Source organism: Typopeltis vanoorti, chromosome 24 (assembly GCF_054136105.1).
Source record: "Typopeltis vanoorti isolate ZY-2024b chromosome 24, IOZ_Tvanoo_1.0, whole genome shotgun sequence".
NCBI lineage: Eukaryota > Metazoa > Arthropoda > Arachnida > Uropygi > Thelyphonidae > Typopeltis > Typopeltis vanoorti.
Genome location: NC_143572.1, coordinates 2,374,863 through 2,397,972, shown reverse-complemented (window position 1 = coordinate 2,397,972; position 23,110 = coordinate 2,374,863). Strand labels below are relative to the sequence as shown.

Below are 23,110 nucleotides of genomic sequence, written 5' to 3'. Positions count from 1 at the left end.
CTTTAAACGCGTTCATTGCCAATCACGTGATGTCGCGTGATGCGAGTTCTCACCGGGCGGCCGATCACGCGTTATCGCATGGGCGTCACTATCAAGTAAAAAAAAAATTGGCCACCACACGAAATTCCAATTTTCAGTTTGGCAATGAACGTGTTAAACGGTCAAACAATGACGCATAATAGACTCCTGTTATTGTCTTACCATTTTCCAAATAGTCTATCATGATAATTCCTTGGTAATCCCAAAAAATAGTGGCCATCACCTTCCCAACTGACAAAACGGTCTTCGCTTTTTTTTCGGTGCTCTTTCACCAGGCATTGTCCACTGTATTGACTGCTGCTTGGACTCAGGTATAGTGGTGGATCCAAGTTTTATCTACGGTCACGAATACAGTCACAAAAATTGTGCAAATTGCGATTAAACGTCACCAAACACTGTGTTGAAATGTCTTTTCTCATGCGTTTTTGATCGACAGAGCAATCATGGCACCTATCACGCACACAGTTTTTTCATGTGCAATTGTTTGTGCAGGATATTATACACTTGTTCAGTTGGGATGCCTACAATCTCAGCAATCTCATTTTGGTGGTGTTCCATAATGGTACCATGGATTTTGTCAATCGTTTCCTTCGTAGGGACCTCAGTCAGGTGTCTGGAGCATGCTTCATCTTTGATGGACTTATGCCCACATGTAAACTCGTTTATCCAAAAATAAATAGTCTCCATGAATTGCTTCTAACTTGGCTTTGATCTGTATGGCTGTCTTCTTCTTCAAATAATAGTGTTTTATCGCTGCACAAAACTTGTTTTTCTCCGTTTTTATGAAAAATGCAAACACAATCATTTTAAATGTTTGGTGAACGAGAACTACACATTGCACGTGGCTAAAATTTTGCCAATGGTCATGAAAAAGATGATACATGCTGACACTGGTATGAATGAACGAATTGTTTTGCTGTCAATTTACCAAACTTTTCAAACAACCCTCATACAATAGGTTCCTTGATTAATTTAAATTTATGGTAAGCAACATCTATAAATTAAAAAATTATCTTAAAGAACAATTTAGAGAAACTGCAAAGTTTTTTTCCTCCAGAATTATTAATTTAGTGATTGATCCCCATATGATTATATGGATTCAGAAGAGAAATCAAATGAAACCAAATTGCCTTCTAAAAAGAATTTATGAGAGACTTAATAACTGTGATATATCTGATAAAGATTATGAACATACACAGAAAATTTGGGAATTTTTATAATATATATATATATATATATATATAAACTTGAGAGAATTTACAGAATTTTATAATGAAACGAATGTACCGATATTAGCAGATATAGTGGAAAATTTTAGAGATGTATGCTTAAAAACTTATAAGTTTGATCCTGCCTATGGTATTACACAGTGCAGATACAATAAAGCAAATAATGAATATATGAAGAATATAATGAAACAAAGAAAGCATTTAACCTATTTAGATGAAAATAACCTGTATGGATGGGTTATGAGTCAGTATCTATGGCAGATTCAAATGGGCCAATACAAACATTGATGTTATGAATATACCAGATGAATCAGAAATTGGATATATATTTTAGAAATAGATTTAGAGTATGGATTTGCTGTTAGTACCAGAAAAAAAATTCCTGATATCTCTAAAGAATCAAAAATTTTGATAACTTTATTTGATAAAGAGAAATATGTTGTTCACTATAGAAATCTGATTTGAAATTTCATCCCAAGTGAAGGATACTACAGTATCCTTCACTTGGGATGAAACTGAAAAAGATATAGTTTTAGAGTTTATACAATCTGCTTGGCTTAAAAAGTATGTTGACTTGAATACACTCATGAGAACAAAGGCTGCTAATGATTTTGAAAAGGATTTCTATAAATTGATGAATAATAGTGTATTTGTTAAGACAATGGAAAAATTAGAAAATGGGATGATGTAATGGGATAATTGCTCAAATGGTTGATCAAGTTCAAAAATTGGTTTCAAATTTTATTCAAAATTTAGTTTTGAAAAGTTCAAATTTTATTAAGTCAAATATATTTTTCAATTAACCAACTTATATGAGAATGAGTATTCTAGATCTGTCCATGTCATTAATATCATTATTTTCATTATAATGTTGTAAAATCAAATATGGTGAAAATCTAACACTTTTGTAAATTATGAAACTGATACTGACATTGATATGTACATGGTCAAAACTAATGATTTCTGTGATGATATGGAACAAATGATTAATTATTTTGACAGTGTCAGATTATCCAGAGAATAATATTTATAGTATGCCTTGAATAAACATGAAAATACTTGGGAAAATGATGGATGAAAACAATGGTAAGGTGATGGAAGAGTTTATTGGATTGCATGCTAAAATGTATGCAACCAAAATTGTTGATATCATCATGAAGAAATCTAAAGGTGTTAAGAAATCTGTAGTCAAAATGAAATAGTGTTCAATGATTATAAAAACTGTTTATTTAGTTTTTTTTTTAAAAAAGGTAGATTACATAACTATGAACCTTATTAGAAGTATGAAACATGATATCCATTCTGTAGAAGTGAATAAGAAAGTATTAAGCCCACACGATGACAAAAGATGCATTTTAGAAGATGGGGTCCATAGCATTACCTGGTAGCATGTTTCATTGAATATTTATATATATATATAAATGAAGACCTCAAACAGACTGAATCAATGCATTCAAATTAATTCCAACAGAAAATTAAATGAATTGGAAATAAGCTGTGAATATCCTGTTCATACTGTTAAAACTATATCAACATGGTTTGGAGGAAAGATGGTTGTGGTCCTTCTTGAATGTCAGGTATTTCTTCCAGACAGATTCAATAAGAAAATGACAGACATTCATGCTTTGAATAAAATACCAGATCTCAAATTTGTATATAAGGAATGAAAGAGTGTGGTAAAATGAATAAAGCAGATAGTGTTGAATTTATACTTCATTGGAGAATTATTTCAAAAGAACACCTTTCAGAAAGATTTTTTTGAGGAGTTTAAGATAGTTGATTGCAATCTTGTTGAATGATGTCAGGGCCTCCCTCGATGAGTCTGTCGACTCCTTGGAGTTTCCCCGGAACAATAATAATAAATAATAATAATCTTAACATGTGAACATCAAGTATTATTTGAGATATTTATGAGGAATAATGTAGAATATATGAAATGGGGAAATTATTTCTCAACATCAATTTTTACTTGAAGAATTTATAAGGAATTTCGAAAATAAACCAAATCGGAAAAAAGATTTTTCAATTTTAAATGCTTAGTGCATCATTTATTTTAGAATTTACAGAAAACTTAGATGTAAAAAGTATCGTTTTGCATCGGTTTTTATCAGAAGATGATGTTGAAGAAATTCAAGATTCTATTTGCCTGAAAAGAGAGGAAAATTTTAGTCATTATCTTCATTACTAAATTTAAAGTTTATTTAAATAAAGAATAAACTTTATTGGTGTGATGTTATTCTAAATTGTAATTCATTATCAAATGAATTCATTAAAGAAAATTATGAAACTGATATTATCTCTATTAGCTAGAAATGCACATATTGATAGAAATAGTAAGAAATACACATATATTGATATGTGTATTTCTTATGTATTTCATATATGTGTATTGTTTTTTTTCTACATCTTGCATAGTGGTGCAGACCTCCATTTAGTCAGTATGGGGGAGAAAAATAGTTTATAATCACACAAAATAATATGTCTTTTTCCCAATTTGATCATCACCGATGATGTTTTGAAACCAAGTATTTTTTAGTGATAAGGAATGAAAATTTATATGATGATTGGGAATGGTACACTGACCTAGGGAGGTGCAGAACCCACATGAATACACTACTCACAATAATTTCTGCTATGCTTCGCTTGTCTCATTATCCAAGAGGATAGTCGTGTATAGCATAGCTTACCGAAGTTATATTGTGTTCCATTTCAAGCATATAAATAATTAGTTCTTTTCCTTAATTGATATCCATGTTTTTAAATATTTGGAAAGAAAGTAAGACATCAGTAATAAGTAAGTTGATAAAATATAAACATCTTGATTATTCCAGAAAGAATGGAGGGAAAATTACACCGAGTTCAAGAGGAAAGTAGCACGGTGTGTCAGAAAAAGTCAAGAAGATGTTTAGGAATAATATAATTAGGTTGTAAATTTGGTAAGTAATAAATACCAGTTTTTATCTTTGAAACTTCTGAAAGATTTGTGAAAGCTTAGAAATATACAAACTTTTCTTTATTAAAGAAAAAAAAAATTATAATGTTAGTTTATAATAGTATAAACTTGTCATGGTGAGCTAACAGGAATCTAGAATCCCTGCTCTAGAGGCCAAACAGAAAACCTTTTTTTTTTTTAAGTCACTTTAGGCCTTCAGTAAGCAGCAGTGCATTGGTTTACATCAGATGATAAAATTCATCTTTCATCTAAAGACATTTACAACTATTCATGTCAGCAGTAGAATTCAAAGCCATGATCTGATTAGTCAGAAAGCAAAGTACTAACTACTTGGCAACCAGGCTGGCAGCCTTCAAATATTACTTGAAATATAAACTTTGCTCAGAAGCTTATATATTTGCCTTTTATTAGTGCTTTAGATCATCATATTCATACTAAGCTGTATTTTGTGTGTTACATCATCAGGTGTAACTTGCTTAATATATATATATACAGTGGAACCTCGGTTGTCGAATGCCTCTGTTCCCAAACAAAAAGCGCCCCGGTTTCCGAACAGAATTTCGGTTCCCGAACAGGCAAACGGCAACCTCGTACTCTGCATGCTGAACTGTATGGCTGGAAAGTGTCAGTTACATGGCAGCTTTCATCTAGTGCAGACACCTGCTTGAATTTGCAGTGAGTTTTCTTGATTTTTTTTTTTTTCCATAAATTATTATTAATTAAGCCACCATGGGGCAGCAGAAGAATAGTGATAGCAGCAAAGTGAAAAGAAAAGTTGTTAGAACCACGATAGAGATGAAAAAAGAAATCGTATCCAAACATGAAAATGCCGTTCATGTCTCGGATCTTTCTATGCAGTTCGGTATGGCGAAATCAACTATCTGTACAATACTCAAAAATAAAAAGACAATCAATTTTCGTCTACATTTTATCTATTTGTTGTGTTTATTCTTTTTATATAAGATTTTATGCATTTTCATTATGCTTGTATACGATCTTATGCATGAAGTACTGTTGTAAAGGTTTAAATAAACAATCATCTGGGGTTTGGGAATGGATTAATCCATTTTACATTAATTCTTATGGGAAAATGGTTTCCATTTTCGAACAATTCAGTTTTCGAACAGCCTTCGGGAACGAATTAAGTTCGACAACCGAGGTTCCACTGTATATCCTTTGCATGTCAGGGCAGGAGCATTTTTAGCAAATCATCAATATTTATGGAATCTGTTTTTTTTTTTTTTTTTTTCTTGGTAGAATTTTTGAATAAATGATGTTTGTGAACTGTTTCAGTACGTGAAAAATTACAAAAGTAATTCTTATTTCAAGTCAGAACTTGTGTATTTGCTTTTTAAATATTATATATAAAAAATATTACATAAAATTATACATAAAATATACACAAAAAATATTATACATTATACATAACAAATTGGTTGGTTATGGTGATGCATATATGTATGTAATGAGATAAAGATTTTATGATTACAACATGTTGTATGCAATAAAAGAAAGAAAACAATAAAATAAAACAGAGGCAATAATTAAGTCTACTCAGATTTTATCACATGTACAATGCAGGGTTCTAAAGCATATTCCATATAAAAATATGTGCTCAATGCTGTGAGCACATTTTTACAACTGAAGATTTTTTGTTTTGTTAGAAATTTAATAAACAATTGTTTTGAGGAAATGGGTGGGGGATGCTTTACTCTTTGGAAAGAAAAAATTTGCATGTGTATTTGATTTCTCAGTTAATTCGCTGAACATTACAAAAATTTGATGTACATCCTAATTGCTGATCCTGCCAACTCCTTTTGACTTGAACCCAACTTATTCAAGTTTTTCTTAGCCTCTCCTCAAGGAGACGAAGAAATAATATAATCCTGAATTAGTAACCTGTATGGTCCTCCTTTGAATACTCAGCAGGAAATTCTTCCATAATTCTTGCATTGTTTCATTTTCCTTTTTTAACTGATGAGTACTATGATAGCTCTACTCTGGAGTGTAACCTTTTGACCAGGCTTTTTGGATTATGTAGTGCAGCTACAATAAAACTTCCATGTTTTATTGGTTGAATTCATCTATTACAGCTGCTTTTCAGATTTCTGATGAGTTTTTTCCCTCAAAAAACAAATATCAATATGCACTCCTGAATGCATTCTTCTTGAGTATTCTATATCACTATTTTGTCTCTTCTTATTTCATTTAACAATCTTTCAAAATAATTACTCCAGACATTTGGAATAATTATCCTTTTTTATATCACGGTTATCATCTCTGATTCCTTTTACAGTATTTTTCCATTTCTAAGCATTCAATAGCCTCTAGAATAGTTTTCCAGCTTCATATTTATCTTCTGTGTTCTTACTAAAGCTTTGCCATGACTTTAATAGCTTTCTTATTTTTCTCTTTCTCTGAAGTCCACTGCTGACTTGCTAGGAACATTGGATATGCTTTCATCTTTTCCAGGACTGCCTCTTTTTTTTTGATTCCACCATGAAGTTTAAATTTTCCTATTCTTGAAGGCAGCTTCAGTGACTCCATGGCAGAATCTGTCAGTTTTCTTTGGATATTGCCACTGACTTGCCAACCTTTTTGATAGTCTTCAAACAATTTTCATTTTTGATTGAATATTTGTATGCTTGAGTCTACAGTCCATCCCTGAAAGCTGCTGAGCTTTGATTCTTTTTAAAACTTTTGTACATATTTTTCTTTTCGCTATGAAATTCATTTTTATCTTGCTCATAACCAGGGATCACTTTCTATTTCAAATTTCTCTGTATACTCTTATGTCCTGAACTGACATAAAGATATCATCTTCAACAGTAACAGAAATTAGACTGTTTCTTATCTTCTTACCATGTGAATTTTTGCACATCTTTATGAAGGAACATGGTGTTAGTAATGATTGCTCCATATCCTGAACTGAAATCAGCAGGTACTTACCAATATTATTCTGTGTTTTTTATTCCACATTTCCCTAAATTGTTATGTCTGATATTCAATTCTTATGTTACTGTTTAGATCTCCAGAAAGATGCAGCTTTTTTTTATATATCAGTTCCCTCTCTAATGACTTCAAAAACATCCCTACTACTTTAGAAATAGTAAGAACCTAGCATGAAACTAGACCAACTAGCATGATATTCTATCATGTTGTGCCATAATACTTTAGCACAACCTTCTGTGTGAAACAGTGGGCACAAGTAAGTCATTGTCCAGGTTCCTATTGTAAAATTTGTCCACCTCATACTACTTGAGATTGCTTGACAATCAAGAACTTTCCTTGTATGTAGTGTTGAATTCTGTAACTATACTTTCATTCACTGATCAATGTTGTCTGAATAATGACATCTTATAGTTGTTAATATAGTGTTATCTCACCTGTGTTTTGGTCTTCTTTGTTTTATGTAAATTATATCAACATACTTCTATTTTGTAGGTCCCACTTCTTTGTTACTGATACTGAGTTTATTCCAGTAGCCAACTTTCACTGTTCACTCTGGTTCCCTGATTTTTTTTAAAGAAAGTGGGAGTCTTGTTTAACTAGACCAACTAGCATGATATTCTATCATGTTGTGCCATAATTCTCTTGGTGGTTTAATCCAGTGCAGAATACAGTTTGGTTGGCTCAGTCCCAACAGCTCATTCAGTATCGAAATATATGCCTTCTAATCAGGCTCACCACAAAAAAGGTGAGAAATGGACATTGAGTCAAAAGCAATATTTTTTCTAAGCCAGGGAAGCAATTTTCCAGCCTGCTTGGCCAAGTGGTTAGCTTATCTGCTCTCCAGCCAAAAGGCTGTGGGTTTGAATTCTGCCATGGGCATGAATGTTTGTGGTTTGTCTGGGAAAATACTAGTGGGCAGTAGATGATGATTGTAGTTGCAGTTTGTTTAGTTGGTGAATTGAGTGGTGGAGACAGAACTGTAGAGTAGATACCCTCCCTCGATGAGGCTTTGGACTCCCTGGAGGTGCCATGTAATAATAATGATGATGATGTCTTCTGAGCAGCAGTTTGGTAGGCCTGGGCACTCCTGTGCTTGAAGCAGTGATTTTTGAGAAAAAAACAAACAACGTTACATATTTTTTATTCAACTGAAAATATAGCTGTACATAAAATATACATATCATAATCTCAGTATCAACTAATTCATTTAGTCACAATAACTTAAAACTTCCTGTGGCTTAAAGTTTCTTAATGTCACCATGATTGTCTTGCACCAGTTTTTGTAGTATGCACTTTGATATCTTGACAAGGTTGAACTTGAAACTTTTAAAAATTGCATACTAGTGATCTGCTGCATTGTTAGCATGATAACAAAAACATGCTTTTTTAGTACATCATCTTTGATAGTGAGCAGAAGACATGCTGGTGTGTGATGGCCACTCACATGTGTTTCTTAAACATTGTCAGAAGGCTTGTTTAGTTCTCCTTATTCCATACAGGCTCTATAGAGATCTCTGTTATCTAGCTTTGACTCTTAAATTACCTTAATAATTTTAAAGAGGATTTTTAAATTATATATATAGTGTAGTTGATGGAGAAATACCAGGAGTGGAGTCCAGTAGATGGCCTATGAGGCTAGTGGAGAGCTGCGGCACTCTATACCTGGGTCACTACTATTTAATTTCTGTGTTAATGATATGAGAAATATTCAGTTTGCTGATGATGCAGAATTGGGTAGAGCACTAGTCAGTAAAGATGTTAAAATTTTGGAGGATGATTTAAATAGATTGACATTAGGGACAAAGGAGAACTGATGTCTATCCTTATGTCCTCTATAGGTAGGACTGCAGACGTCTGCCCTTTACAATTAGTCTCTGGTTGTCTTCCTACTAGTGTTGTGCCTATGTGCATATGCTCAATATATTTCTTTGTGCTCATGAATATGCCTTGGTGACCAGGGTCGAAATATTGGCTCAGTAATCTAATTAGTTAAATAAATCCAAAGTTAAAGTTAGTTAAAGTCAAATCCAAAGGTTACGGAGCCGTATGCAAGGGAGCGGCTCGCCCCAAGCAAACAACATGACATCAGCGTACGTGCGATAGTGGGGGACAGGATGGACCCTGTGACGTAATAGCACGTGAGAGTTCGCTGGACATCGAATAGGGCGAGAAATGCTGAGAAGAAAAGAGGGAAATATAAGGGTCATGCGACCCTGAAACAAGGCTTTTTGTTCCTGGATCTCCTGTGTGTTCCTCTCTCTTGTGGTGGCGCAAAGCAAACAACATGACGTCAGCGTACGTGCGATAGCGGGGGACAGGATGGACCCTGTGACGTAATAGCACGTGAGAGTTCGCTGGACATCGAATAGGGCGAGAAATGCTGAGAAGAAAAGAGGGAAATATAAGGGTCATGCGACCCTGAAACAAGGCTTTTTGTTCCTGGATCTCCTGTGTGTTCCTCTCTCTTGTGGTGGCGTAGGGTGAGAGTGCCTCGGTATCAGAGGGACCCCGATAGGCAGCTACGGGTCTCGGCGGCCGTATTCTCTGCGAAAAGAAGCAAGTCTGGCTGTCCACAGAAGGCCAGTTTCCTGTGAACCTCTGATGCAATAAAGAACCATAAAAGGAAGATAAGTAGATTTTGTTTGTGTTTCACTGAATATGAATGAAAGATTTGTGCCACGTTAATATGTAAAAAGGGAACATTAATGCTATGGGATAAGGTTGTATTGCTATCACTTTAGAAGGATATTGAATTTAGTCTAATTGTCTGTCGATGTGTTAGAGTTCGCTTTTATATTGAATGAAATTAGGGATATGTTTAGAGTGATGAATTGACAAATTATAAAGAGATTGTGAAAGATATGAATGTTATCTTGAGTAGTCTGACAGAGCTACGGAGTTTTAGAATAACTGATAATAACACATAAATAATGCATTCTTACTTTAGATAGATGCTACATAATATGTTATAAGCATAATAGTAGTGTTTGAATGTTTTATGCTTGGTATGGATCTCCCTCAAGGTGGGATTTGAATTAATGTTATTAAGTGTATCTACTTTTGAGAACTAATAAACCTTGCTTTTGATTCTAACAAAGACTTTCTGTGAATTCTGGAATCCGATGCACCTCTTATAAAATATTAATGCGAACCTATGCGGGATATTAGAAAAGGGTATATTTTGGCCACGTCTGCAGAGTTGATAGGTATCATTAAGTACTGTCCTGAGATTACCTCTTGGTTGTTAATATTAATAATCTAATAGTGCTAAGTGGCACAGCGAAAGAAATAAATTTCTTGGCGTTTTACGAGGAGTAAATCTCAGACACTCTGATACTGCCTCGATCTTGAGGAAATTCCATTGTCCCTCAGAGGTACCATGTGTTACCCGATTGAGTGCATAACGGAGATATAGCATAAAAGGTTAAAATAGTTGTGATAAGGAAGAAGGTGACACAACAACCTCCATTTGATGGTATTGAACTGGAAGGTGGCCATATGCAATTCTCCAAGTAAGGTCCATCCTATTAGAGTACTCTTGAAACTTCAAGTTATGAAACAAAATATTGTTGCCCATCTAACCAAATTTTACTTTTTTTAATGGAAAGAATGTCAATTCCAGAATGTTTTAGCAGTTTTAGAGTTAAGCAGAGTGTTGTAGTATTCAGGAACAATCTCAGCTTTTGGACCTGTATAATCATTAACTCCAAACAGGGGAAGATAAACCCAAGTAGCACTGGAGAAGGTCTGCAATATTTTATGGATTTTAGAAGCTGTATGCTTAAATAGCAGAATTTTAAGACTGGAAGTCCAAATCCTCCATGCTTCTTTGATAGTTGAAGAAATTCCTGTTTGTTTTGAGCAGGAAAAATAGATTATGGTTTTGAGTACTATGGCTTTAGAAGAAAAGGAGAGGGGCCCTGTTTTCCAGTCTTCTAACATTTCAGAGTTCTTGGACTCATAATATTGGGTAAGTGGAGAAAGGAATTCCAAGTATAATGAGGGGTTCTCTCTTAGGGGTTAGTCCAAAAGGAATGCCTCCAAGATCCCACGTCCCATAAACTTTTAATTTTGCCTTGTCTGCTTTAATAATTAATCCACTGCTTTTTTGCTGAATTTTTCCAAAATATCAAAAATATATATATATGTAATCATAATCCTTCAAAGTTTCCACAACATCATTGGCATATGCTAATACCTTATTTCCTTTATAGTTGAAGGAATGGTTATTCCTCGCACAGCATGTGTATTGTCGACTTCCTGTAAGAAAGGCCCAAGAACCAATGTATAGAGCAGTGGACTGAGAGGGCAACCTTGTTTGATTCCTTTTCGAATTTTTACCAGATCTGACAGGAACCCATTAACTAGGAGGTGGGTGGTTGAATTGGCATAGTCTCCTTTGATAATGGATAGCAGTTTTTTACCTATACCAATTTGCTGGAGGATGTGGAATAGAAAGGGATGCCGGATATTATCAAATTCTTGAGTAAGATCTACTGATAGCACTACCATCAACTGCTTTTTCGTGTTAATTAAGCAAATTAGATCACATAGCAGAAATAGATTAAATTCTACTTCTCGACATGGTACTCCATACACCTGTGTTCTTTTAATTATGTATCTCATTCCCACTTTGAGCTTGTTATTGATAATGTGGAAAAATGATTTGTAATCAGTATTAGATAGAGAAATAGGTCTCCAGCTGCTGATTAAGGTGTGATCTCTATTAGGTTTAGGAATGAGGACAGTATAGCTTGCTACAAATTCACTTGGTATGTGTCCTGATGAGAGAAAGGAATTAAATAGTGTAACTAGAATGGGAAGAATAAAATCCCAGGCTTTGCAGTAAAGTTCTATCCCTAGACCATCAAGTTCCAGTGATTTTCTTGTCTGGAATTCTTTATAGGCTGTGGTAACTTCAGATGCTGTAATGGCTCTGTCAAACCCATCTTGGATATGAACAGGAAAGCCATTCATGTTCCAGGAGTTATAATTTCCAACAGTACTATTGTCTTCAAACAGATTTTTATAGTGTTTTTGAATGGAATCAAGGATGTCTTGAGTGGTGGACATGTCTTCTCCATCAACATAGATTTGAGTGATAGTCCTTTCTCTGCAAAATTTTGTTAATTGTCTGTTGAAGAATGCAGCTGAAGGACTATCTGCTAAGTGCTGCTGTATTCTTATCTTAAAATTTCTTTCTTCTACTTGTTTCTGCCTTTCCAGTTCTATCTCTATGTTAATGTTTCTAATGATGTTGCTACATTTAATACTATTGCGTTGGTTTGTTACGAACCAGCTTCTCTCTTTATACAGGTCTTTCAACTTTTTCATTTTGAGGAAAGCCTGTTCCTTTCTTTATTCCATCATATTCTGCTTTACTGCTTCTTTGAATTTTAATTTTCCAATTCCAGGTAACATTATTCCAATTTGAAATTTATTTGAAAAGATTAACGGAAAATTTGGTGGAAGTCTCCATGGTCCAGAAAAGATCTCTATTTTTTCCATGCAGTAGAACTTAAGTAGAACTGGATTATTCTATTTATAAAGGAAGAAGAGATATAAATTTGATTAATAAGAGCACCAATACCTTGATTCATGTACGTGTATGATTGGAGATTAGGATTGTGAATCCTCCATATGTCTACTAGTTGAGCATTGTCGAGACATGTTTTTAACTGTGCATATCCCACTTTTCCACTGGGGTGTCCTATTTTGGGATTTTCAATACAATTCCAGTCTCCAGTTGCTATGATGTAGTGGTTCCAATTCCTGGAAAAATTTTCGAATAACTGTTCCATTGGATGGAGCATTAACATTTATAAATCTTTTTACACATCCACAGCATTTCCAGTCAATTGTCAAGATTCTCCCTACTGCATCCCTTTTGGATATTATAAAATGACCCGAGGGGGGGGGGGGGGAGAATAAGAACTCCTACTCCAGTCTTGTTAAATTTTCCAAAGCACCAATAAGAAAGAAGTGGATATCTATCTGTTAAACTTTTTATATCTGCAGAAGTGTTTCTTGGAGAAACAAAAACCTGATATTATGGCGTAGCATAAGTTTCCATATAGTTTCTTGTTTAATTTGCCTGTGGAATCCTCATACATTTAATGAGGCAATGCAGAAAGGAGATGCTATGATTAATGAAGTGTCACTGGTAAGTCTTTAACTTCTAAATTTTGAATGAACCTGATGAAGTCTTCATCTGTGAAGGAGCAATTGTGTAACCTGCTTTCCATTATTTCACTTTCATGTCTATCGTTCTTGATTTCGAAGCTGGTTATTTTCTTTTCATGTAGGTGATAACTGTATCTTAGTACAGTTATCACCTACATGAATCAGTAAACTTCATTATATTTTCTTTAATTATATCTCTTGCTTTCTCCTTATTAGCATGAGTTGGTTCTTCGTAATCCATAAACTTTTCTGAGCCTGAAGTTTTCATTTGATGATCCATAGCTTTCTCTATCTACATTTTTTATTACTTCTTTTTCATAAATTTAGTTTAATCCTTTATCCAAGTGTGAGCAAACAAAGTTTGCGCCTGAAAGTATCTTCAGGACTGGGGTAAGGTGGTACAACACCAGGGCACTCCTTGCAAAGGTGGAGCAAGCTACCAACACTCCTATCTCAGTATATAGGAGTGTTGGTAGCTTGTTCCACCACTCCTATATTACTGATATCCTATATCAGTAATATTTCAATGAAATATCAGTAATATTTCATAGAAATATTACTGATATGTTCTAAGATGTTCATTCCATAAAGTGATTAGCAAGTGGAGATGAAAGGGTGTTTACCATTGCTGTACCTTCAGTTTGTTAGTACAGTTTATTGTGAATTTTAAAATATCCAGAATGAATTCTTCTTCTTCTACTATGTGTTATTCCCACTTCCCATGCAGGGTCCGCGTGTTACTTTAGATGCGACTCTTTGTTAGTACTGCTCCCAACCGACCAGTCGCCTGGTCTGCCGCTGGGGGTGGATTTTTTTTTACTGTAGAGGCGTATGTTCATGTGGCCGGTTTGCCTGTTTGTGGGATGAAAAACGCCAGATAAACTGGCGGAAAAAACCCTACTGACTGCGCCCAAGACCGGCTAACTTGGCTATGCCTGAGGAAGATCCTCAAATTTCTTACGTCTACAACGGGAATCGAACCTGGGACACTCCTTCCCCAGGCATATGGTTGCGAAGCACAAAGCCACTAGGCTAACCGCGTGGTAAAATATCCAGAATGAATAACAATCAAAAATGTTTAACAATATCAGAAGGAAAATCTTGCCTACCACTGTGTAGAATTGTTGCTTCTTCTGCAGAAGAAGAAGAAATTACTTGTATCACTTTCTTATGTTAAAGGAATATCTGAGTATACTGTAAAAATTCTAAAGCTTCTCAACATCTGTATGGCATTTGATTTTCGAAGGTGATGTCAGAATAATTTCCACCTTTTTCTTTTCACCAAAATACAAGCTTCCTCGACTTATTTTTCATGGGCACTCTCCCCTCCAATTGGGGAGAGTGACCATGTAGTCTTGTTCTGGGAAGTTGCGAAACATGTGGAGTTCTCTGTCAAGAAGGGGTTTATGTTCAATTATAAGGCTGGTGATTATGAGAAACTCAGGAGTCACCTTGGAACAGTGCCTTGGCTTGAGAAGCTGCAAGGAAAGAGTGTCAATAGTGCATGGCAAGTGGTCAGAGATTGCTTGAGGGTAAACCAAGTTGGAATTAAGTGGATGAGTAGAGGATATAAAGCAAGAGCTGCAAAAGAAAAAAAAAAAAAAAGAGAGAGAACATTGTGGAGGAAATATAAAGAAAAAGTGATCAGCATACTCGTGAGAGCAATACAAAGTGCAAGCAAGACGGGTAACTAGTATGGTAAGGAAGGCCAAAGTAAACCCAAAAGAGATTTTTTTGTTATGTAGCAAGTAAGAGGGAAAATGACTATGGTAAAATGACTAAACAAACAATGCTCATGGTAGGACAGTGGCTGAACCAAAAGAAATAGTTGAGTTGTTGAGTGATCATTTTGCAAAGGTGTATTATCCAGTCGATGTTACAAAGATGTATATCGACATTGAGGTAGGTGAACAGGTGTTCAGCATATTAAAAAATATGAATGTGAGCACAGCAGTGGGGCTGGATGGCATATCAGCACGTGGCATATGGCATGTGTACTACATGAATGTGCAAGAGAATTGGCATTGCTTCTGATGAAGTTGTTGAATCTAAGTCTCAGCTCTAGTAGGGTTCTAAGAGAGTGGAAAGAGGGTAAGATAGTACCATTGCATAAAGGTGACTCCAAAACAGGTAGCAAACTACAGACCAATTAATATATTGGGAGTGGTTGTTAAAGTATTGGAAAAATTAGTGGGTGGATAGGGATGTGATAGGCTATAGTGGGCAGCATGACTTTGTAAAAGGTAGGTCCTTTCTTAGTAACTTATTCACATTTTAAAATAAAGTGACAGCAGAATTGGATAAAGGTAATGTCTGCATAATGATACTGCTTGAACTTTACCAAGGCATTTGACAGAATACCAAATAGAAAACTGTTACAAAAACTGGAGAGTGGCAATGGATATGAGGCTAGTAGCATGGATGGGGGGTGCTGATGGACAGACACTACAGAGTAGTATATTGTGGGGTGGAGTCTAGGAGAATGATGATGACTAGTGGAGTACTTCAGGATTCTGTACTAGGACCACTATTTAATTTGTACATTAATGATATAGCAGAAGATTTGAGGGGGAGGGGGGAGATTTAGTCATAAGGCCTGTGATAGGCCTTATTGCATGATGCAAAACTAGGGAGAGTGATAGTAGATAACGGTGATGTAGATATTCTGGAGAATGATTTAAATAAATTGGCATTGTGCATAAAGGCTAATGATTGTCAATTTAGTGTTGCAAAATGTAAGGTTATGAACTTCAGGTTGCATGTTGTATCATTGATGGTATTGATTTGCAGGAAATTGATGAGGCCAGGAGGCACTTGGGGATAATGGTGGTGGACAAAGTTGAAGTTCAGAGAACATATTGCAAAAGTTGGTAAAATAGCTCAACAAATTAATTGGATGTTGAAAAACATACAAGTAAAGATAAGGAAGTTATTATCCCTCTTTATAAGGCTATGATTCAGCCACATCTTGACTACTGTGCACAGATTTGGTCACTTGGGTTTCTTGGGGACCAGGAGGTGGTAGAAAGGATTTGGAGACAAGTGACCAAGATGGTGACAGGTCTGTGGAATACTCCTTACGAGAATAGGTTGAACATTTGTAGGTTACAAGTTTAGTTGATAGGTGGAAAAGAGCAGACATGACAGAAACTTTTAAGATATTAAAGGGGTTTTATAAAATTGATACAAGTGAGTTTTTTCAATATATGACAAATAGAAAACTAGGAGCCATCTGTGGAAGTTGTGTAAGAATATGGTTAGTAGGAGTGTATGGACCAGATGTTTTGTGTGGTGAGTGGAATGGATTGCCAGAATTGGTTGAGTTCCCTGATGGTGAATGGATTCAAGGAGAGGTATGAAGGATATTTGTGTATGATGGCTGATTTGGATCTCCCCATGATGAGTTTCCGGACTCCATGGCGACCGTAAAATAATAATAATGATAATTCCTTGCTCTTGTGGTCTGTCTTATTTTGGACAATCTAGAAGATATTACTTATTGTCATAGAGACATAAATCTTATATCAAGTCTCTTTAACCAGAACAATCTGGCCTTGCTGGATATTTGGGGCTAAAAGAAAGTTGTTTTTGAAAATATTTAGCCACAAGTAAGTTTTTCTGTACTATTATATTTATGAGTGGTTGTTTGTTTACTTGTGAGGTCATTTGCTTGTTCCTGTGGTTTTTCAGTATATGACAAATAGAGAACTAAGAGCCATCTGTGGAAGTTGTGTAAGAGTATGGTTAGTAGGAGTGAGTGGTGAGTGGAATGGATTGCCAGAATTGGTTGGGAGTTCCCTGATGGTTGTTTGTTTGCCTGTGAGGGTCATTTGCTTGTTCCTGTGGTTTCAAACACTTGTTTTTGTTATACTCTACACTACTGTATGTCAATAGCATCAATGCATAGAACATTGCAAGTGATTTCACCATGCATGATTTTGTTAGCAGCAGCAGCATGTGCAAAAATGTCTTTGTTTTGTAGAATTGAAAGATTTGTTGTGGAAACAACAAAACTGGTGAGTTCAGGTGTTAGAAGTGTTTTGAGAGCAAGTGTAAGAAAAATGATGGATTGCCAGAGGTGGTTGCGAATGCTTTGTCATTGAATGAGTTCAAAGAGAAATATGATTGGTATTGTGTGAATAATGAGTCTTCTAACTCCATAATAGCAATTCCATCTCTACTAAGCAAAGTGTCCTTGCGAAATAAGATAAATCTTACATAAGAGCAGATTCCTTGTGAAACATTACAAAAATTGCAGAGTTCAATCTTAAATAGATCTGATTTGCTTACATTTATATTCCTTATAGGTGATCATACTTTTTTTTTTTTTAAATTAGGAATAGGTTGACTGTTTGTTACCTTGCTAAAGCTATTGTGGCACTTTTTTTTAAAAAATCTTTCTGCCAATTGTATATTATGTTTCATATTTTTAATTGTATCGGAAGTACCTTAGATACATCAAAATTCTGTGATTAAAATTATTTAGCTTATTGGTTTTTTAATTTCTAGTAGTATAGTGTCCATATGAAGAACTGATGATGAATAATTCAACATTACAGATTCACTCCATTTTTCTAGAGAAAATAATGATTCTTTATTATTTTTATTTAATATGTAAATATATCTTAGTTATAATTTTCTTTTTTTTTATAGGTTCAGCAAGGGATGTGTGACAGTGTCAAGTGATTGGAGCAAGGTTTATAATTTTCCTGCCAAATACCTCTTCAGTGACTGGCCAGCAACATTCACAGTTTTTCTCTAATTCTGGCTGATGTCCTCATTTGTCTTTATTTCAGTAATTTAACCTGCCTATGGAGTGTTAAATACCTCAGGTGTTTGTTCTTTTTTTTCTTTTTTTTTTAAATATTTTATTTAAGTGGATTTATAGTGGGCTAACAAAAAGTTACCCCTTTCCCTGTTTATTGTCATTTCTTGCTAATACTTCCTTGGTAACTTTTTGCTGGCACAGAATCTGAACTTTTCAGTGCAAGTGGGATTCTATCCATGTTCACATTATGGAGTGATTGAGACATTCATGCTTACCGTTTTGGCAAAGTGCATTGTGTCAAGAAGGGCAATGTTAGTTCTGTACAGAAAAGAGTGCACAGTTTTAAATGCTGTATAAACTTCCTTAAAAACTTTCAACAAAACAGTCACTGATCTTCACCTTTGTACAGTTTTACAGTTGTTTCGCCTCACATAGATGCTGTATGTATTGAAATAAAATTGCCATCGGTCCAGACTAGATACCACCAAGAATCTGACTTATATTTGGACTAGTAATTATTAATTTATATTCTATTTTTTTCTTTCTTTGTCCTGTTATAAGGAATTAGAACTGAATTGCCAAATACAGTTTACATAATTTTAAGCTAATATTGTATAAAAAGAAATTTAAAATTCTCATGTGCATATTTATGTATTGCTTTATTTGTAAGTTCTATTTGAAATGCATGTTCATTTCATAAAGGTGCTTTTTTGCTCTACAGCATCATCAAAATTATTTGAATATCTCTAAGCAATCTGTATTTATGTACTTATATATATCTACGCCAGATATTAACTATAACAGGCATTTAGAATTGAAAAACTGTTTCAAAAAGTCCTAGTTCAGCTATTTTATTAGATATTTCTTCTGACAAAACATATATTATTAGTCTTTTAAACTACATGTAAAATTTCTCATAGTTTATTATCAGAAGAAATATCTGATAACATGCATTTGCAAAATCATAATCACTTTCATTTGTTAATTTTTTTATATAAACTGAAATAAAACTGAGTACCTTAATTGTTGTTGACTCTGCTCATTCTACTGCTTCTTATACAGGATAATCCAAAAGTCACAATTTATAGCCTGCAGATATCAGAAATAGTGAATTCGATTAGTCCAATAGATGGGAATTATGATCAGCCTGTTATCCATCATTCTAGGCTATTTATGTGAATTTTGCTTTGTGGTGATGATTATTTTACAATTTTATTACATTTTGTTTTATATACACTATTAATCATAATAAAATAAATTTAGGTTTTACTCATTTGGGTAAAGGAAAGTAAAAAAGAGCTACATTATCTGCATAGCTAGCCAACCATTTTTCTTAAGGTCATTCCATTTATTTATCAAGTATACTGTGTGATTAAATGTCTTGGGAAGTTTCTCTAATTTTTTTTTCACTTTTATATGTGTATGCTTTCCTTGGCATACTTTGTTTTTAAATAGTATAGAAAATGTGTTTTTAGATGTTCAAGTTTTTGTAGTGTTTCCAAATCATGGATAGTTGACATTCTAAAATTTGAATGTTTTGGTCAAGAAGAGAGGTTAAAACTTACTGGCATATGTTTCAATTTTTGAAGATATAAACATTATGGGAGGGTTTATCCACAGAACTAAAGCAAAAAGAATGAATAAAAATAAAGTTCAGTGAATTTTAAATTCAACTGTGATTAAGTTAGTTAGGTTCTGCATTTAATGTGGCGCTAATATATAAATATATGAAATTATTAAATCATTCCTCTAACCTTATTATTCCCAAAGGGAGTAAGCTGTCTTCTTTTTTAGTAGTAGGCTTGGTTGGTTCTTCACTTATCACCATCACTGAGATTGTGTGGATATGTGTATTTGCAGTTGAGTTGGTTACACTGCTGAATTACTTTCTAGAGAACAAGCGCTACCTGTCTGTTTCAGAGTGAATAATTCTGACCTTGGACAAGAGGGAAAAAAAAGACGACTAGGAGAAGTTCTAGTTAATGACCTAAATCAAACTTTATTTTCTTTTGAATCAGATCTTTCTTCTGCAGACCTAAACTCTTCAAAGACAGGCTTTTTTGTTATGCCAATAGGTTGAAAATAGGATGACTGAAATAAAATTTACTTGGATACCTGCTTCCGTATGTGTGTGTGCATCTTTTTTTTAAAATGCACTCAGCAGAAATTGAATATGCACTGTTTTAAATGTCTTAGGTGCATGCTTTAAGCAAAATTAGACGTGTACTTTCTTTTTTTTTTTTTTTTTTCTTCATACTTCTGTTTTTATTTCTATATTCTTTTTTATTGTTAAGGCAAATCTGTTTACCAAAGCAAACATGATTTTGGCTAATGTAATCTAACTGCTGACCAAGCAACACTTCATTAAAAGCATTCATCATTGCAGTTCAGACATACCTTAGCTGATTTACATATAAAAATAATACTTTCGTTAAAACTTGACTAATTACTAATATGAGGAGCATGTGAGCTGCATATCTGTAATGGGCATATTTGTTGAAAGAGTGTTTAAAAAAAAATCATTGAAAAATCAGTCAAGCTAAGAAATATTACAGAATTATTTAAAGAATCTGAGCACAAAAACATAGATATTAACATAAATTTTGAAAATGTATTTGAGCATTTAAAAAAATCTAATTACAGTAATTAGATTAAACAATAGAAAAAATACTATACTGAAGACTTGACATAGAGAACACTATAACGAACTTTCTCACTATAACAAACCACTGAAAAGGCCTGACCAAATCACATCATTTGTAGTGAATTTCCTTTAGCAAGCTATCACTGTTATAAGTATTGTTTCCTAGGAGTTTTTTTATGGTGAGAGTCAGCTGTTTCATTAGATACATGTTAATCTATTGAAACGTAATATGTTGAGGGTAGGGAATAATCAGTGCTTTAATTTTAGTTGAAACTATTTGATGCCATTATAGCATTGCTATAGAATCATTACTTGTCATTTCAAATTATCTCATTCTTTTTGTATAGAAATCCTTGATAATTGCTGTATAGAGCATATTATGTCATCCATATTTAATATAAAATGAAAATTATTATTCAAAGGTTTGTTAAAGTTGAATGCCATGCAATGTTTTAGATTGATAAAGAAAGAAAAAAAAATCCGAACGATGAAAATGTTTCATACAATATTTTTGCTTTAGAATCTTTTTCTCTTTAGAATCAATTTCTCTACAATGTTTTTACTTCACTCTAAGACTGACCATAATTAAGATCTTGCTACCCATCAGATCCCTAGCAGAATTTATCAGTCATTCATAAAATGCTGAAACCAATGCTGCTGCTTTCTTGTTGAGTATATTGCATAATTTTAAGCTATGAGCATGCATAGTTGCAAACAATAAAAATAAATGAATTTTTTTTAGATGATCAGTATATTTGACATTTAATCGACATTTTGTGCAGTGTATAATCAATAATCTGCATGGTAATAATCACAAAATATTATTATTAAGACAGACCTCCAGGAAGTCAGCGACTCATCGATGGAGGCCATATACTACATGCACCAGCTATCATACTTATTCTTGAATTCATCTACACTGCTTGCATTCACAACATCCAATAATCCATTCCAGTCATGCACCACCATATGAGAGAAAAATCTAGCCCTCATCTCCTCCTTAGTGGCATTCATTCTCAGTTTCCAAGGATGCCCTGTTGTCCTTTCTCCATCCTCCATAAATTGAAAAATTCCATCAACTGAAATCCTGTATGACCCTTTCAGAAGTTTGTAAGTCTTATTCATATTACCCCTCTTTCTCCTGTTTGCTAGTGTCTGTAGTCTACAAATTCTCCATCTGTCTTCATAATCAGTATTCCACAATCCTGATATCATTTTTAACACTCTCCTTTGTACTCTCTTCAATATATCAGAATCACAGCGGAAAGCAAAAGACCAGACCTGTGCACAATAGTCCAAGTGAGGTCTTATCGAGACCTTGTAAAGAGGCAAAATGACATCCTTATATTTACATGTGAATGTTCGTTTCAGCATTGCAATTATCTTTTGAGTTGTATTTGCAATCTTTGCCATATGGCCCCTGAACTTCAACTTCCTATCTACTAACACGCCAAGATTCCTAGCTCATCAGTTTCTTCTAGCCTAATCCCACCAATATAATATGACAATGGATATCTAATCATGCCAAAGTGAATGACTTTACATTTACAGACATTGAACTACCATCCATTTTCCCATGCCCACAATTCCAGCCTATTCAAATTGTTCTGTAAGTACTGCATATCAGCAACATTCTTGATTACCCTACCTATCTTTGCATCATCAGCATATAGCTGTATGTCACCTATCATCCTTCCCAATATCATTAATGTATAGATTGAATAACAGTGGACCAAGCACTGATCCTTGTGGTACACCACTGGTTACCTTAAATCTTGCAGACTGACATCCCCTGTAGACCATCACTTTGTTGATATGTCAGTCATCCATCTACGCTAATATTCTATAACCCAAACCCATATTCTCCAATTTATGCAACAGTCTGCCATGCTGTACTCTGTCAAGAGCCTTAGCAAAATTCAAAAGTATCATTTATGTATCCATTCCCCTTGTCTAGTTCAATGGTAACATTATTGAATGTGAGCAAGTTGCTAAAACATGACCTTCCTTTAGTAAAGCCATGTTGCTCATTGCAAAGTAGAGATTCACAGTCAACCCATTTCTGAATTTCTAAAACATGACCCTCCCTTAGTAAAGCCATGTTGCTCATTGCAAAGTGGAGATTCACAGTCAACCCATTTCTGAATTTCTAAAACATGACCCTCCCTTAGTAAAGCCATGTTGCTCATTGCAAAGTGGAGATTCACAGTCAACCCATTTCTGAATGCGAGCCCTAACCAGTTTTTCCAAAATCTTCACCACCACTCCTGAGATACTAATTGGTCAATGGATACGTCAATCTTTGCACCACCTTTGTGCAATGAAATTACCATACATTTTTT

General features: G+C 34.3%; 1 protein-coding gene across 2 annotated transcripts in view; it reads left to right on the top strand.

Annotated features, from left to right (window-relative positions):
• The window catches only part of LOC150092887 (ubiquitin-conjugating enzyme E2 G1-like), a 138,923-nt gene extending 119,776 nt beyond the window's left edge, over positions 1-19,147 (top strand). Inside the window, exons 5-6 of one of the 2 annotated variants that reach the window (XM_090413435.1) lie at positions 4,100-4,204; positions 18,010-19,147. In XM_090413435.1, coding sequence (XP_090269561.1) covers positions 4,100-4,177 — 78 coding nt within the window. In that variant the 3' untranslated portion in view covers positions 4,178-4,204; positions 18,010-19,147. Of the gene's footprint in view, positions 1-4,099; positions 4,205-11,387; positions 11,525-18,009 lie in introns of those variants that run through there. The other variant, XM_090413436.1, reaches the window with a different exon arrangement.
• Positions 19,148-23,110: the final 3,963 nt, after the last annotated feature.